The 18,980-nt window shown below is 37.0% G+C and overlaps 1 protein-coding gene across 1 annotated transcript; it reads right to left on the bottom strand.

Moving 5' to 3' along the window:
- Positions 1 to 8,784: 8,784 nt before the first annotated feature.
- ND-B14 (NADH dehydrogenase (ubiquinone) B14 subunit) lies at positions 8,785 to 18,956 on the bottom strand. The gene is made up of 3 exons (XM_083136806.1): positions 18,800 to 18,956; positions 13,342 to 13,457; positions 8,785 to 9,030 (listed from the first exon to the last, which is right to left on the bottom strand). The coding sequence occupies exons 1-3, from the start codon at positions 18,927 to 18,929 to the stop codon at positions 8,902 to 8,904; spliced, it is 375 nt and encodes a 124-aa protein (XP_082992932.1). The 5' UTR covers positions 18,930 to 18,956; the 3' UTR covers positions 8,785 to 8,901.
- Positions 18,957 to 18,980: the final 24 nt, after the last annotated feature.

Raw genomic sequence — 18,980 nt, 5'->3', positions numbered from 1 at the left:
GCCAACCATCCTGACTGCCCCTGTTTGTGTGAATTCCATTCTATAAATTTCCTTCTCCCGCTTCCACGTTTTCATATTTCACACATGCTTGCCCAATTTGTAGCCCCTTTTTCATTTCTTGCAGGAGGAGGTGTCTGTGCACAGGAGTAATAAGAGGATAATAGCACTTTGCCCTACATATCAGGCATGCACACCAGTATACTCTCCCAGACTCAACCCAGCCACCCAATAATGGCACCAACCCCCTCTTTTTCCTTCCCGAACCTCACCTGTCACTAACTATGCAGTAAACACTGGCCAAAGTACTTTCTTGTCAACACCTGTTACTTAATCACTTCTTTATGGCTACACTGCAGTACCGATGCCATATTTATTATTCTGTGCTTCTACCATGGAGCATACAGAGTGCTAGTTGGCGAGAATTTTTGTCCTCAGGTAGGTGGAGCTTACGCTTGCATGGTTACCTTTCCATCTGACTCATGTGTTGTTTTTTTTGGGTTTTTTCTGGGCCTCCCCCATGGCGCAGTGGTAGCGTCATTGCCTTGTAATCAAGGGGTCCCGGGTTTGATACCCGGTGGAGGCACAAGTGGTTCGGATCCCACTTTAAACTGTAGGTCCAGTCCCGATTAGCCTTACTGTGCATAAAGTGGACTTAAAACACCAACTCAAACCAACCAACTCATGTGTTTTCTGCTGTTGGAAGAGAATCAAGAAAATCGACTCCCACGTTGTTTCAGCAATGCTTCATGGGAGGTTTAACAAAACGAGTTTCATTTTAAATGTGTAAACTAACTATTAAGTTCACAAATGAGATGGTTTAATGTTGGATATTACTTAATTTAGAAGCAGCAAAGTTAAAGATAACAGAGTAATTTCTTCGCAACCTTAGATCCGAGGCAGCAGCCACCTTCCTAGCAAGTTCATCACACTTTCCCGTAATGTTAAAGCATACATATGTGTAATACTTTGCATTGTGATTTACAGAATTTTTTAAACCTTTTCCTTCACTAAGTTGCTTGATATATTTTTCAAAATGTGTCCAATATCATGACTATGATAATAAGTAGGGCTAGGAGTTTCATGACTTAGCATTTTTTTTGGGGGTAAGGGTGATGTGTTCCCTAAACATGTAGAAATTCATATTATGAAGAAACTAATTAAATTATGGTGATTTTTAAGGGCATATTTGGCCATTTCCATGTGATAGAGCATATTTTGATGATTGTTTGGTCATATTCAGCATATTTTTGCATTTTCAAGAAATATACAATCATTTTCAAAGTAGATTCGTTCTTACTCCCATTTTTTTTTTTTTTGCACTAGCAAAATCTTTTGCATTTTTCTTTGAAAATTTAGAGAAAGTGTTCATTGTGTATTGCAACTCAGGGCCCATAAAGTGAACTAAATATAGTACATATGTGAAAATATCTCAGCATTTAGATATTGATGTTTGAAATAGTCCAGTTATAAGGGCATATTTTGTAAAATCTTAGGTCATAAAAATCCTAGTTCTAAGAATAATAATTAATACTCTTGAGTGCAGATTTGCAAGTGCCGTCCTACACATTTCCTACAAATGAAATATAAAGAACAATGAGAACAAAAATATAAAATTCGGCAGACTACTAAAATCTACAGCTTATTGCCAAGTATTATTGAATGCAGTGGCGCAACCACAATGGGGTCAGAGGGCATTTACCCCTCAACCTCAGATGGAAATAAATTATATGGGTAACAGGCAAGAGGGGCAAACGTTGAAGTAAGAAGCAGAACTAACAAAATCTAAGAGTAGCCTGGCGAAAGAGATATTCAAGATGGAATTATTTTTTGTAAATCTGATTCTGAATATTGACTGTCGTTTTGAAATCATACAACCCTCTCTCACATAGGACTACATGCTACATGATTTGCACCAGTAACTGAATGAAGACAAATTCGTAGAGGAACAAGCTTCAAATTTTATACAAGCATTTTTTCTTTCTCTCCATCGTTTTTACATGATATCTACTATTTCATACATAATCTGGACATGTGTGATTGCACTTTTATACAATATATTTGTGCATTTCATTTTCTGGTAGGCAATTCTTGGTTTTCATAATATACTGCTGGACAATGAAAACCGGACACTTTAATATTTGACATCGGAATTGCAATAACAGCTCGCAGGTATATTACAGAATGTTCGGCAGATCATGTAGTACCATATGCACCATTCATAGACTCGGACTTTGTTTATGCATTCATACTTAATTCAGTTTCTGCAACATTTAGTTAGCCCTTGTACCAGAGCTTTTATCGACCCATTGCGTTATCACAAAAAATGCAAGTGTCCGGTTTTTTTTGTCCAGCAGTATATATTTTTTCACCTTTGAAATATAATTGTTAATGCAATTCTATTTGTAATATAGTATAAAATTTCTGTTTCCCATGATCTAAACTATTTGATTTACCATGTGGTTTCTTCTTTAGTTTTTAAGAACTTCAAACAATTTAACATTCTGATTTGGAGTACAATTCGTTACCTTGACATTAAATATGGATATTTTTCTTCAGTCTGCTTTACTGCTTAAAGAACAGCCTTGAAGCAAACAAATTTGTCACCTCCTTCGTCAAAACCAACAACTGTAAGCTAGCCACCAGCATAGACATAGTTGATATGTACTCCTCCATTCCAATGAGCCTTGCACTTGACTACCAGAACGTGGCTGCACAGCAATGGCACACCCCCATTTGTAACCAGCTAAATCTGAAACCACCTACAAGCATGCCTCACCCAAACTATTTCCAGTTCGAAGACAGTTTCTTCCACCAGACAGGAGGCCTAGCGATGGGTAACCCCCCTGTCCAACATTGTACTACATGTAGCAGAGAAATCAATACTCACCCGACCAGAGTTTGCTCACAGAAGATATGCCGATGACACCCTATTCATTTATAAACAGGATGAAGACCTAAACTGCCTCCTAACTGCCCTCAACAACATACATCCCAACATAAAATACTCATGATAAGGGGAATAAACAATGCGGTCGATAATATAAGACGTAAGCGAGTTACTAAAGTTATATCCGCGAATATAACTTTATAACTCGCTTACGTATTATATAAAATTCCCTGTTAAAAAGGAAGAAAATGGCCACCTCAATTTTCTCGACCTCAGCATCCGGCGCCAACAAGACAAATTCATCACCTCTGTGTACAGAAAACCAGGCTTACGCACCCAGTTTGTTCACGCAAAATCCAACCATCCCCCAAAACAGAAAGCTGGAGTATGGATGAACTTCTACAGAAAAGCCTTCACACACAGCTGCAAAGAACATTACTTCGATGATGAAATAGCATGCATAACTGAAATTCGACTAAGCAACGGTTATACCGAACGCCAGCTATCCATGTGGTGTGCAAAAGCAGAAGCCCAGCTAGAACAACCACGAGACAGAGATAACCCAAACCCAAATGGATCGCTTTCCCATACCACCCCACCACATCAAGCAAATTAATCAAAGACCTGAAACCCTTCAACATCCGACTGGCACACAAACCTGTATCCCAAATCGGGAGAGACCTACCCAACTTCAAGAGATACTACATACCCAAACTTACATCCCCTGGTGTCTACAAGGCCACATGCCAATGCCACAACAGCTATATCGGCAGAACAATCTGCACTGTACAAGAATGGATCGAAGAACACATAAAAGATACCAAAAAAAGACACACCAGGATCAGGCCTTTCACACCATCTCCTCCACATCCATATTTCACCCAACTGGCTCTATCATAGAAAATACCATTAAAGAAACCCATGACATCATCCAACAGAGACCAGCGCTTAATCTGGAAATGGACAGACACACCTGACTTGGCACCCGTCCTTCAAAATATCCCACACCACAAATAGAAAAGATTCAGTGCCCCCCGCTTGACCCCCTACTCCATAGGAAGAATAGGAACTACACCACACCAAGCAACACAATGCAGCAGATGGCCCAGCCCCACCAACCACCACGTGGTAATGCCACCAAAGCACAGCTAGGAAAGACACCAGCACCGCCAAATGGGAAAAAATGTAACTACTGCTGCTCGGGGAACTAACAAAGAAGTGACGTGCTACCATCTCCACTCCAGGTGCCACACCCTTAGTGAATGAAGGCAGTGAGCCTTCAAAATTAATGGGAAAGTACTATCCAATTGTGTAACACAGAAATATGAAGTTTCACATACGTAATATTTAAACTACTTCCATCATGAACTAATAACAATGTTAATAATAATACTAATTACAATGTAAATAATAATGTACATTAACTTAAATTTGTACTGACAAGCGATTGCCACACATTTATCATTGGAATATTTCCAAATTTTACACGTAAATAAACCAAGGTCTATAAAACAGCTCTATCTTCATATTTGAGGTCTATATTATAAAATAACATTGTTACAAAGTTAGTTTCTTTATTGATTAATTTGCTTTATTTTACTTTTACTTCGCTCTTTGTGCCACTTTTGGCTAATTTGCGAGGATGGGGATAAGTGATATGTTGAAATTGATGGGACACTCACAAACATCCATGCCCAGGCTGGGATTCAAACCCGGGACCCCTGGCATCATAGCACGATGTGCTAACCACTCTGCCACGGGGGCCGGCTAGACTTTCTTTATGAATGCAGTTATGGAGGTTCAAAAAATTGCATCAGATGAAAGAATTTATTAAAAAGTGCACAATTATCTAACCGGTCAGAATGCGATAAGAAGAGTCCAGTATATTCATCCAAAAATAGTAACAATAAATCGGAACAATGACCTGAAATGAACATATGAATGTCCAACTTTCATTACTTTTTTACAAAAATTTTTCCTTGTGCCCATTGGTCTTTAAAATGTTTCTTTATTCATTCTTTTTACAGAATGATCCTCATTCGTACAAAGTATTCATTCTTTTTTACGGAATGATCCTCATTCGTACAAAGTTTTAAAAGCTGCATTGTGCAGTTTCAAATAATAGTTTTACAGTTGCTTCAACAGCTAACTTGTTGAAGATATGGCAAAACCGGTTTCTGCTATGCACGCTGTCACTCAAAATCTGGCCACCAATCACCTTGCCCACTACACGAACAGGAACCAATGCTTTGCAATCCCTCGTGTGTTACTCTGTTCTTCTACTGTGAACATGGGTCCAGGCTGCTATATACCAACCTTTCTTTTCTATGTTGTAGGTGTTTATTGTCTCTTACTTTACATATACGAGGGTTATTTTTTAAGTAAGGTCTGTTTTGCAATAAAAACGAAGTAAGTAAATGTTTTTTAAAAAAAAACATTTATTTTCTGAATTTACATACATTGCTCTATTTTTCTACATAATTTCCTTGCTGGTTTAAACATTTATCGTAACTAACTACGAGTTTTTGGATACCCTCCTCCTAGAACTCTGCCGCCTGTGATGATAGCCAGTTACTCACGGTCGTTTTCACTTCATCAGTGTCTAAACGCTTGCCACCCAGGAAGGTCTTCAGATGGCGTAAGAGGTGGTAGTCGCTACGTGCAAGGTCTGGACTGTATAGCGGATGGTCAAAACATCATCACTGGTCAAAGTGAAAGCAAAACAGGCACTTTCAAAGTGTAAGATCATGGCAACTGTGTTTTGGGACAGGCAGGGTGTTTTGTTAGTGGAATTTGTGTCGCAAGGAACAACAATTAACCCAGTTTCCTACTGTTAGAGTCTAAGAAAACTTTGTCAAGCAATCCAGAACAAACAGCATGGAATGCTGTCAGCTGATGTCGTACTGCTTCATGACAATGCAAGGCCACATGCTGCAGCTCAAACTCAAGATCTGATCAAATCTTGTGGCTGGGAGGTATTTGATCATCCACCATACAGTCCATCCAGACCTTGCACCTAGCGACTACCACCACTTCCGCCATCTGAAAACCTTCCTGGGCGGTAAGCGTTTAGACACTGATGAAGAAGTGAAAATGACCGTGAGTAACTGGCTATCATCACAGGCAGCAGAGTTCTATGAGGAGGGTATCCAAAAACTCATAGTTCGTTATGATAAATGTTTAAACCAGCAAGGACATTATGTAGAAAAATAGAGCAGTGTAAATTCAGAAAATCAATGTTTTTTTGAAAAACATTTACTTACTTTGTTGTTATTGCAAAACGGACCTTACTTAAAAAGTAACCCTCATATATCAAACACAGTAGTTTTCTGGATCTTTGCAACAACAGTAGTTTCCCATTACTAGATGTCCTTGACCAAACTAGAGCCCAAGTTAGGCCAAATAGTTTCCTTTTGATGCAAAAAACAAAGTAATGGATGAACGAAACTTAAAATGAATGATTACATGAAAATTCCTCCAATATATGCAATAATTGCACATTAAGCTCAAATATACACTAATGCCTCAAATATGTATATATATGCACTGTAAAACTGTGCCAGAGTATTCCCAATCAAGCAAAATAAATGCTAATATGCAAAACTCTGCCCCTTCTTAATATATTCCACAAAAACAGAATAGAGGGTAAGAGGTATTATCATTGTATGTATTTCTGTAAGAAAACAAGTTGATGCTGCATTTGAAATTTGTGATTTGCCTTATGAGTACTAATCAAACATTGGCATATCCTCCAGTTCATTTGTTATATAGATTTTTAACAAACTCCTAAAAGTGATATATTAGTATTCACATACACAAAATTGCTGAGTGGTTAGCGCAGCATGATACAATGCCAGAGTTCCTGGGTTCGAATCCCAGCCTGGACATTGGTGTTATTTGTGAGTGTCCCTCATCAATTTCGTCATATCACTCATCTTCACAATTAGCTGAAAGTGGCAGGAACGCAAAGTAAACCACATCAATCAACCCTATACAAAATTTTATCTGTGTGCTATTCGGGAAAAAGCACTTCTGTCAAAAGAAGCAGACAGTTTTTTTATGTTCATTCTTTTAATAGAAAATTGTAGTTTGTGACATGAGCTTTTTCTCACACACACTAGAAATATCCTAGAGAGTCAAACCAAGATATTTTTTATTTATATTTATCATACTGGCATTTTGCTCATGAAATTCCATTGGCAGTTTTTAAGTCCACTTGTAGGCACAGATAGGCTAATTGGAATTTCATCCACAGTTTAAAGTGGAATCCGAACCACTGTGTTCCTCCATTAGTTATTGAACCTGGGACACCTTGATTACAAGGTGACAATTTGCCACTACATCATTGGGGAGGCCACATAAAGGTATTAAATACTCCATTAACATACTTTGTTTTATACTACTAGTAGGTTTTGTTTGCATGGTGATTTTAGGACAGGTAAGACTGTACTTTCCGCATCAGGCATCTTCTCACATTTGAAGCAATTACATCATTTTATATTTCAAAGTTGAAATAACTTATTGCTTTATCTTGCTAAGTTCATGGCACATGTGAAATGATGGCACAGAAACGATTAAATTTGAATGAAAAAAACAATCATTAGTGTCTACAAAAAAGTTAAGTATGTGAATTTTTGTTGTAAAAATGCAGTTTACGACATTTTAAGAAAAAATAAATCGTTGCCTGAAAATTAAAACAAACCATGCTGGCAAACTCTTCCACCCAGCTTGGAAGTTGGCAATTTAAGGCCAGCTGCACACCAGATCCAACATTATGCGACACAACACGACGAGTCATTTCCTTTGTTAGCTAAAATCTGATTGCAGATTTCGTCCATGTACGCAATAGGTCTAGGTCTGTCTTTTATAATTTGGGATGCTTTATGACAGTTTACAGCAGAATCAGTGGATCAATGTGTATGTAGAATTGATGTATCAGTTTATATATTGTGATTTGAATATCTTTCTAGCATAATTGGTTAGAAGATCTGATAACCATTTAATGTAAGATTCAATTACTACATTTATTTGCTTTGAGTTGCCCCCGTTTCCTGTCTGTGGTTAGATGTCTGCACCTGAAGTGAATGGATTGGTGCATGTGCAAACAGTTTTGTCGCAAGCTGCTCCATGCGAGACCAAATTTCACGGGCCTTCATTATTTTGTCACAAACCATCGCATGGTGACTCAAGTCAAATGTTTTGTCCAGTGTACAGCCACCCATAAGAAACTAATGTCAAAACTTCCCTAAAATGGTTTGGGACAAGACTGATTCGTCGTGCAGCTGATCTTACTCTTGACAAAAATCTGAACCTTTCAAACCATCTGAATCTATCCACAAATAGTTCAATAAGGGAACATTTTGTAAAATTGTACATATTGTATATTTGAAAGAAATATGTAAAATGTATATGCCTAATAATTTTGTCCATTAAACAACTTTGAATACAGCAACCCAAGCAGTTTTCCATTTTTGTTCTCCATTGTAAAGAAGTTCTACTCTATTTAGAACTACATTAATGATATGACATCCTGAACAAACTTTTCATATTTCATTTCTATGCAAGGATGTTTGTATGCTGGGATTACAGTTTATGTACGATAGGATCTTCTTTCAAGCAAAGTCTTACCTGTGCGAGAATGATTTTTTTTAACTGATAGTGACAGAAAAACTACATAATTTGGACAACGAAAAAAAAAATATGCTGGCATAAACCTCTACAATTCAACATTTTAATCACATCAATTTACAATAATTTAAATCTTACTTACTGTACAGATGACAATCGGATAGGAAACATTATATTGCAAACAGGGCATTTTCTTTTTAAGATCACTATGCTCAGAAATTGAGAACTCCACATCAGATTGGAGGAATAACAAATTGATTACACATGAATACTGAAAACAAGATGTATATTATCTACAAATTTTTATACAAGGTTATATTCTTCTGTAATATCATAATAAACTACAGTTTCTGCTGTGCACACACACTATGAACACAACTAAGAATTTACTCGTGTCCAGCTAAAAATTTTGACAGAAAATCTGTTGGTTTTGGTTCAAGGGTGTCCTTAAAATATGACATCACATGGTGCTTCTGTTTCCATATTTCAACGGTTTCCTTCAATTCCATCTGGCCCTGCAAGCAACAATAAAACATTAGTTCTGTAAACAGAAAATAAAGTTTACAATTAACTGTATGCAAGTAGACTAAAAAACTGTGGGTAAGATTCTCCAAATACATACACTTCAATGGTTTCATGCAGTCATTACATCAGCGGAAGTGAAACCTTTTTTGGCTTGAGGGCTAATTTACATTTCAAGAATCACTGGTGGTCTACTTATCTTATTAGACCTAACAACGAGAGCCTAAAAAAGGAAGCAAAGGGCCAATATCATAAAATTGACATTGATTATTTTATTTTATGTATGTAATTATTTATTTATTAAATAAGTTTTGGCTTCAGTACTGTGGACCTGGCACCTATTTTAGGCCGTATCTCCCCAGTTCATCATTAGCATCTTTTCATCCTTTTAATGAGAAGGTAAAAAAAATATTTTTTATTTATTTTTTACATAAAAATAATTACTACAAATGTCAGTGTTCACAGGGTTGCGAATAACTGTCTACTAGCCCAGTATTTTGTGCAAATAGTGTTGCATCTAACAATGTAATTAAGCCGGCCTTGTCACTAACAACATTGTAATGTAGGATAAGATCGCCCATTGTTCAGTCGTTCAATAACGAATTGTTGGTTACTCCGAAAGGAGAAGGCAAAGAACATTTACATTTTTTACGGTAAATTATTATGTGATTCAACAAAGAAAGAAATTAATTGTTACAACAAAGCTCTTTCCCTGATACAACACCTGAAAATACAGAGAGCTAAATAATAAAATGTTTTGTGACTAAGCATTATAAAATCCGTATAATATGACAGAGCATCGCGGGCTACCTCTTGCGGCTTGCCGGTCGACTGGTAGACCGCGGTCAACATGTTGGCCACCCCTGCATTACATGTTGAATGTTCGCAAGTTTTTGTTATTTTTATCAATGTTTTACTTCTGAAGTGACCTGAACATGTTATAAATTCTAAGCTTCCTGATGCCAAGTCTGGATAAAATGACCAGACATCCAACTACCATTTTATCTAATTTCCATTCCATTATCTAGATATTTTCGGGTTATCCAATACTTTCAAAGTGGATACTGAATAAATTGAAAGCTAAATATGTAATCTGTCTTCCAAACTACCAACACAGGATTCTACATAAAGTTTAACACACCTGAGACACTTTGCAACTTTATGGACAATTGTATAAAACAGTTGATCCTCGATTAGCCAGTAAAATTGATCTGCAGTCACGCTGAACTCTGATTTTGTGTTGTATAAAAGTTGAACTGAGATTAAGTCCCGGCAGCGATCTGAGGTTGAAGTTAATCTGCGAATTTTCTCCGATCAGCAGACACTGACCGTAGTTGAGCTGCTGTATGTACCATGGTTGTATTAACGAATATTTGCTTTAAAAATGTGTTGCAAGTGAACGTATGCGGCAAAATTCAATGACGGGTGAATCAATTCATAAATCTTGTTTCCATAATAATTATTTATTTTACCTAAAGTTTCAGATACAGTACTAAATGATCATTTTACACTGAAAGAGTAACAGCAGGAAAATAACAGTAATATAATAAAGAAGCGGCAAGCATGCACAACGAGGTGAACAATGACAACTATTTCTTCCATTTTTCTTTATTTTCATATATCGTATGCCATCGTTATTTACTGTTTGAAATATCATGTATTTTTTCCCTTGTAATTTACCTTAACTGACTGCTAGAACATATTGTTTAATTTCAGCAAGAGATGAATTGAGAGGAATTGAATGTTGAAACAAACAGAAAATATTTCCCGATTACGTTTAGTTTTGTTGATACTATTGTGAAACTTGCGTTGGTTGAGGAGGGAGTATAAACATATTACCATTCCCTTTACTGCATCCAGCCTAGTGTCATTGCAATTCAATTTTGTCCGCAGATTACAACAGAGCATGTAACTTGGGCTGTAGTGTATTTGTATCTACGGTTTTATGAACTGAGCATGTTTCATTTTAGTTGGTAAAGCTTCCTCTCCTCCTGATATGTAAACTACACATATCTTCCTTATTTCAAATATTTATTTGTTGTATCATAATGGAATAAAATTTTGGGCATAATTTACATTTGAGAGGATAAAAACCATCGTTGTTTCAATATTCTTCCATTCTGGAAACTGCAGACACATTTTACATTTGAAAACTTAAGTTATTCAATTAAGTGCAAGGAAAATTCCACATGTTACTTACAGGAACGAATGGTCCACCTGTTACTCATTGTGTAATCACAAAATAAATACAACAAACATCTTTTCACATGCACAATAGCTCCGAATCCGAGCATAAGGACGTTGTTATATCTCTTTTTAGCATTATTATAATTTTTTTGATCTATTTATGTTAGCATATTTTCTCCCCTTTGCAATGATAGTTGCTTTCGCCATTAATGACAAATCATCCACGTGCACTCACACCAGCAATATATGGCCATATTGTATCTAATTTACGTGATTTTACTAAATCTGTAGTATGTACAAATATTTACTACATCTAGCACCTCACATTTATTCTTTATTCAAATATTAAGTATAACTATGTATTTTCCGAAAACAACTTTAAAACATTTGCTGTCCAATGTTGGATAATTCGTACCATCACAGCGATATTGATGTTTTTACCACGTTGCCCAACCTATTTTTTTGACCTAAGATCAGGATTTGATCTAAGATCGACAGTTAGCTTTATACAACATGGTTGAAGCTTGAACTTAGTTCATTCCCGGATTGTAGATTAAATCTGATATCCAGTTAGTGATGTTTATACGACCGGCCCTATGTCTTCAAAATGTATTGTATAAAAACAGTGAGTCATATTTAAAAACAGAGCACCTATTCATTTCTCAACTTTTGGAGCATGTGCTTCATTTTGTACAAAAATAGAACCTGCTCACGCAAGGAGCACTCACTCCCAATAAGTGTATGCTTATGTATATCATCATTATTCTCAACTCTGAAGATGGTATATGTTGTTCTTTATCTTGTTTGGTTAAGTCCCCTATGTGTAGATTATTTAAGACTACATGATAACACCAGTTTGAAACATGATAGTTGCAGTTGCGCAATATAATTGCATGTGAAAACATATTTCAATTTTATTGTGAACAATGTAAAAATTAACTTTCTGCCAATTTTTGAGGGAAGGAAATTTCATGCAGCACCTAGGTATTACATTCTAGGTGATGCCAAATTATGTTTGGAACCATCATACTGCATGACTGATAAACAATAAATCTGGCAAATCTAGCTTGTTAGCCAAGCACAATAAGTGATTGACTTTCAATCACAAGTTTGAATCCAGACTTGGTTACGACAGTTCATTGTGAGTGTCCCTTCATCAATTTAATCATAATTTATCTCCACCACGATGGTTAGCAAAAGTGGTAGTAAAGTGATGAAAAATAACAAAAATTAAATACAAACTACAAATAAATGTTTGATGAAGAGAACATGTGGCCTCAAGAAACGTTACATACACAAAAAAAAAAGTGTTTAAATGATTGTAATAACTGTAACTACAAGAATACAAAAACAAATGTGGCAAATAGGTTTCGATTCTTCCTTAAACTAGACATGCATCAAATACTATATTCTAGCTCCTATTTTTGCACCAAAACATTATGGATACAACTCTTCAATCATAGCCTATGCAAGAAGTATACCCTTAACATTTGACTTCATGTACACACTACCTACAAAATTACATTTTATTACTCCATTCAAGTAATAATAATAATTGAGCAACCTTAACTTATAGAGCATACTCCTTAAATACCATTACTATAATATAGAAATCCTGCAACTTAAGATTTATTTACTTCGAGCACAAAAAAACATGTAGCAACAGTACATATCTTGCTTCGTAAACATGCCTATATTTTCCCATGTGCAGTAGTCCCAATTTCAATATGTTATTGGGTCTTAATGCTAGTCAAAAACACATAAAATTTATTGGAACTTTTGCTTTTCAGAAAAAAATTTAAAATAGGTTTTCCTGGAGACTATTTCAGGTTAAATGGATGTCTACTCACCATCCCTTTTTCTGTCACTGCTTAACAATATAATCTTCATACAAATAATACTTCTTCTAATCAAGTATTTCAGTACACAAGCAATAACAAATTTGCTGATCAACCACTAAAGGATTCAAAGAATTAAAGGTTGACTAGCACCCATCACCACTTTGAAAGATGGTTCCCCATCCAACTAAAAGTTCCAATTGAAAAATATTTATGGTACGTTTAAAAGTAGTTATTTACGAATATAGTGCCACATTAATGCATAATAAGTAAAATTACCTTTATAACCAACATATCTATAATTCTGATGTCTGTAACATGGCGGTGTTTTTCAAATTCTTCCCGTAGCTTTACTCTGCACTGCTGGACTGATTTTGGTATGTCATAATCCAAAACTAAAAGATAAAGTTTTCTTTTTAGTAAACAAAGAATATTTCCTGATTGTATTATAATACAAGTCAAGTTACAATATGGCATGCTACAGCACTTTTACTAAGATTGATTGATTGAGTTAAAATTTTTGGGTGCTTCGTTTGGCCATTTTTTCACACTTCCTAAATATATTAGGTGCATCCAGAAAGTAAGTTTCCCTGGGGTTGTGCACAAAAAGGAAACATTATTTAATTCAATGGTTTATTGCCACAGATACAGCACTTGTCCAGTTACTTGTCAACATAATTCCCGCCGGAATTCAGGCACTTGTCATAGCGTGGGACAAACTTCTGTATACCTGCATCGTAGAAGTCTGCCACCTGGTTGCCGAACCACTGTGTGACAGCCGACTGAACCTCTTCGTCGCTGTGAAAATGCTGACCGGACAGGAACTTTTTCAGGTGCAAGAACAGGTGGTAATCACTGGGTGTGAGATCCGGGCTGTAAGATGGATAATTTTACACCTCCCAACCGAACCTGTCCAGAAGGGTTGCAGTGCGCTTAGCCATATGCGGCTTTGCATTGTCATGCAGCAAGATCACCCCGGCACTGAGCTTACCGCGTCTCTTATTCTGAATGGCTAAATGCAATGTCCCCAATGTTTCACAGTAACGGTTAGCGTTCACAGTCTCACCTCTGGGCAGAAACTCAATGAGCAGAATGCCTTGTCTGTCCCAGAACACCGTGCACATCACTTTTCGCACCGACACAGTCTGTTTGCACTTCGTCCTGCATGGAGATCCACTGTGACGCCAATGCATGGACTGCTGCTTGCTTTCTGGGGTGCTGTATGCAACCCACATTTCATCCCCTTTGATGATCCAGCCAGGATGAACATCAGCTTTGCGCAAATACAAAAACTGACAGCGGGATTTTTGAGAAGTCTGTACAGCATGTCAGTAATACTTTAATTTCGGCAAACTTGAGCTGTGAACGTTGTTTTCAATTCACCAAAGAAGAACGGGAACACAAAAAAAACTGAATTGGATGATTTTAACAAAGATGTAGTCCAGACTTCTAGAGTAATACTATGACCAAGGAGAATAAACCATGGATAGAAATAACCAGGCTGATTTCTGCCGTAAAATTGAACATTCATGTTCCCTTCTGTTTGTTGTTTTAAGTTTAAAAAGTGCAATGATGGGCAAATTTTTTTTATTGGAATGCAGATACATTTTTGCCTCAAGAGTAGTTTTTGCAAACTATGCATTTATTGCACACTGAGGACAACAGGCCTGTAATTTACTTGATGAAAGCTGGATTTCACAAACCAGCCAGGAACATGTCACAGACAGCTTTTATCAGTGACATGCACTGAGGAGTAGCTAGTCTAGCAGAGATAGATCAATCAAGGCACAGTTCATATGCAACACTTTCTTTTCTTTCCTTTTCCACGTGCCTCCCCGCGGTCTGTGGGCAAGGCTGGAAGGAGCTACTACCCTAGCTGGCCTTTCCTCCACCTCACCAGTTCCAGGTAGAAACAGCCACCCGAAGGGAAAGGGAAGATTTCTGCCTCTACCTCCCTTGTCCCCTGCTGCAATGGTTGAAAGGTCGTGGTTTCAAGTGCTTCAGTCTGTGTGTTAACAAAAGTAAATCGAACCATGTTAAAATTGCATTCGTAGCATGATGAAATCGCAATAAAACAAAAGGAACTTTGGCTGCAACATTTTATAGCTACTATTCAGGCTTTCACAAAATACTGCAAGAATAATAGCCATCTCAAACCCACAATAGGCCTATATATTTTTAAAAATAAATTTCTGCAAATGTTTTATTTGTGATCATTTTGTCCTTGCCTTGTATTCAAGGGGTCCCGGGTTCGAATCCCACTTTAAACTGTAGATCCAGTACTGATTAGCCTTACTGTGCATAAAGTGGACATAAAACATCAAATCAAAATCAAAACTTGTGATCATTTTCCTGAAAGTGTAGGAAAAATGTTGTTCAATACATAAGCAAGGCCTCCATGTTCTATAGTATTGATGTGGTGGACATTGTAGGTCCAAGATATATCTGTCCACATTTAATTTTTCTTGAATGACCATTTGTGACAAATCGAAGTGGATGTTATGTTATTATTTCATTTGTAGGTATATATAATTACATACATGCTGTCTCTGTATCTGGGCTCTTCCTTGTAGGAGAAGTAAAAAAAATGTTAAAACTATCAAAGCCGTGAAATGTTTGTAACTCGTTTATTCTGTAATTGTTGACATTCATACTTATCTATTGTGTATTGCGAAAGATTGTTTAACAACGGATTTCGCCTTTTTTAACGAAATTAGTATCTATTGTCGACATATCGAGTAATTATTGTTCATTCTTTTCTCACTTCCTGAACACGCAAAATGGCAGGCAAATCTTGACTAGTGTTGTGTTTCAACCTTGTTAACAGAAAAATTCCCTCATAGCCCCAAAAACCATTCGGGATAGTATGACCATCCACAAATAGCCCCAAAAACCATTCTGGATTGTATAACCATCCACGAATAGCCGTACGCACCATCACGGTAAGGTTAGGTTAGGTTGCTTTAGGTTGGGCAATATAGTGAAAAAACTGAGTGTTTGGAAACACTTACCGGGGATTACGTCATCAGATGCTCGCAACAGCTTTCGTGCATCGGACTGACATTATTATAGAAAAATACATGATTTAGCGGCCAAATATATTGAAAAATGCGATAAAACACTTCTACGACCTTTCGAAATTACACAGAAACTCAATTCTGTAAGTACTTTCTTCTGTAAATTTGAAGAAATCAGTTTCCCGGCTTTGATAGTTTGGTATCAGTTTGTTATATTGGAGACACTTTAAAATCGGATATTTTGTGTTTCGTATGGTTCATACTTACCAATTGTGTATTGCGGAACATATTTGAAGGTGCCATTAAGGTTTTCACACGATTAGAAACAGTTTTTACACTAAAATAAGCCATTTCTCGAAGTGTTACGGAATGCACATCATGGTGCGAGCCCCACGAACCATTCACGGATAGCTCCAAAAACCACTCACGCATAGCCCCAAAAAACATTTGGGATCGTATAACCATTCACGAATATCCCCAAAAACCATTCCCGGATAGCCCCACGGACCATTCACAGAAACAGAAGGTTAGGATAGGCAAACATAGTTAAAAAACGGCGTGGTTACGTTTTCGCTTCAATTCAGCAACGGGAATTGATTTCCGGCTGAAATAGATTGAAAGATGAAAGAAAATACCTCGAAGAACTTCGACAATGCTACAGAAACTGATTTCCGTAAGTAGTTTCGGTAGTACTTTACTATACCGGAGACACCTATCAATGATTTATTTTGCAATTTTTTACATTGCTAACGTACTATTCTGCATTGCGGAACATTACTTTAGGTGAAAGAATGAATTTCTAACAAAAATAATGTCTATTTCTTATATTAACGAGTAATTACTGTTGTTCCTTATTTCCCAAAAATTCACGATAGCCTCGCGAACCTTCACGGGGACGAGGTATGCCTACTAGGTTAGGTTAGGTTCCATTAGCACTCCTATCGTTCAATTTAGCATATATGGACAATACGAGAGCGTATTGTGCTCTCATGCAGAAAACAAATGGCGGCAGCAGCAATAGCACGTCGGAAATAGATTTTCGTAGAAAACCACATACATTCGCATTAAAATGGATCAAAACTACATTCCCGAACATCAACAACGCTACAGAAAATGAAATCCGTCTCCGGTATAGTAAAGTGTTACCGTAGTTTCTCCTGTAAATTTGAAGAAAAGTGTCTCCGATATAAAGAACTGTTACAGATAGTTTTACCAAAAAAATAAATACAACTTCTATTTCAGCGATGGGTAAAATTTTCGTATCCCCAAAACGTATTCTTCAATTTTACAGGAGAAAGTACTTACCGAAATGGGTTTATTTATACTTTAGGAAGGTCTTGGAAGTTTGTTTTCGGCTCGTTGAAATTTTTTTGCCGGTAAATCATGTAATTTTCGACATTAATGACACTCCGATGCACAAAAGCCGTTCCCTTGATGTCCGTCTACTACGTGAACCAAATATTTGCGAGCATTTCATGACGTAACAACCGGTCAGTGTTTCCAAATACGCATTTTTGTAACTGTGTAACAGTTCTAGAACGTAAATAAACGTGAGTTACTGTTCATCATTTCTGATTACGAACTTGCGACAACATGACGTGCACAAGATCAGTGGCGTGCACAACGTGAGATTGATGGGGGTTATAACCCCCCCCCTTTCGCCCAGTATCTCTAAGGCTATTTATGAATGGTTCGTGGGGATATTTATGAATGGTTCGTGGGGATATTTATGAATGGTTCGTGGGGCTATTTATGAATGGTTCGTGGGGCTATTTATGAATGGTTCGTGGGGCTATCCGTGAATGGTTCATGGGGCTATTTATGAATGGTTCGTGGGGCTATCCGTGGGGCTATTTATGAATGGTTCGTGGGGCTATCCGTGAATGGTTTGTGGGGCTATTTATGAATGGTTCGTGGGGTTTTCGAACCCGAAAAAATTTCTAATTTTGAAAAACAAATTTAACTAGGTTTAGCCTAACAGAACCTTGCCGTGCATGGTTCGTGAGGCTATCCGTGAATGGTTCGTGGGGCTATTTATGAATGGTTCATGGGGCTATCCGTGAATGGTTCGTGGGGCTATTTATGAATGGTTCGTGGGGTTTTCGAACCCGAAAAAAAAATTCTAATTTTGAAAAACAAATTTAACTATATTTCCTAACCTAACAGAACCTACCCTTCCCTAACCTTGCCGTGCATGGTTCGTGGGGCTATTTATGAATGGTTCGTGGAGTTTTCGAACCTGGAAAAAAATACAAAATCAGTAACACGAAAGTAGGTATTTTTCTATGAAGAAGGTTGCAACACTGCATAACCACTGATCATGGACTACATTAGTCGATTTCTCCGCCATATCGCGAGTAACGCAAGCGAAAGCGAACAAAATAAAAATACTCGATATTTCGAAAATTGAGATTATTTGCGTGCAAAAAACGAAACGCGAACCTGAAGAACCCTTAGGAATGCAGAATACGTAAGTATCAATGTGAAAAATACGAAAATAAGGGAATTAGAGACGTTTGGTGGTTACTGAAATTTTAATCAGCGATGTATCCACAACCCAAAACTTTTCGCGAAAGCCTTACCGCAGACGGAAAATTTTGGATAAACCCTTGTTGTATTGTGAAAAATAAAATATGCCTACACTGTAAACTTATGTAACAAGATATCAACAAACAGTGCAATAATTTTTTTTTCAATAATAGTCTAATAAGCATCTATACCTATGTATGGTACCTGGCGATACCATGCTTTGTACAAGTTTAGAACTCTATTTCTTGCTTCTCCTTGATCAAGCGACAATATAGGTTTTACTTGCCGCAGAACAGTTCTTGCAGCCTTCTGGGAAGCCATGTTATTGAACAGCTGACAGCTACTGCTAATCTCGAAAATTCAAGAAGGAGA

The sequence above is a fragment of the Lepisma saccharinum genome, chromosome 15 (assembly GCF_977018435.1).
Source record: "Lepisma saccharinum chromosome 15, izLepSacc3.1, whole genome shotgun sequence".
NCBI classification, from domain to species: Eukaryota; Metazoa; Arthropoda; class Insecta; order Zygentoma; family Lepismatidae; genus Lepisma; species Lepisma saccharinum.
This window is presented reverse-complemented; position numbering and strand designations above follow the sequence as displayed.

What these genes read in the sequence shown, in the direction of transcription:
- ND-B14 (XM_083136806.1), bottom strand. Translation starts at nt 18,929, where the DNA reads ATGGCTTCCCAGAAGGCTGCAAGAACTGTTCTGCGGCAAGTAAAACCT. An exon ending in TCGCCAGGTACCATACATAG is followed by an intron (nt 13,458 to 18,799) that starts GTATAGATGCTT and finishes TTTATCTTTTAG; the next exon opens with TTTTGGATTATGACATACCA. An exon ending in TAGATATGTTGGTTATAAAG is followed by an intron (nt 9,031 to 13,341) that starts GTAATTTTACTT and finishes TGTTGCTTGCAG; the next exon opens with GGCCAGATGGAATTGAAGGA.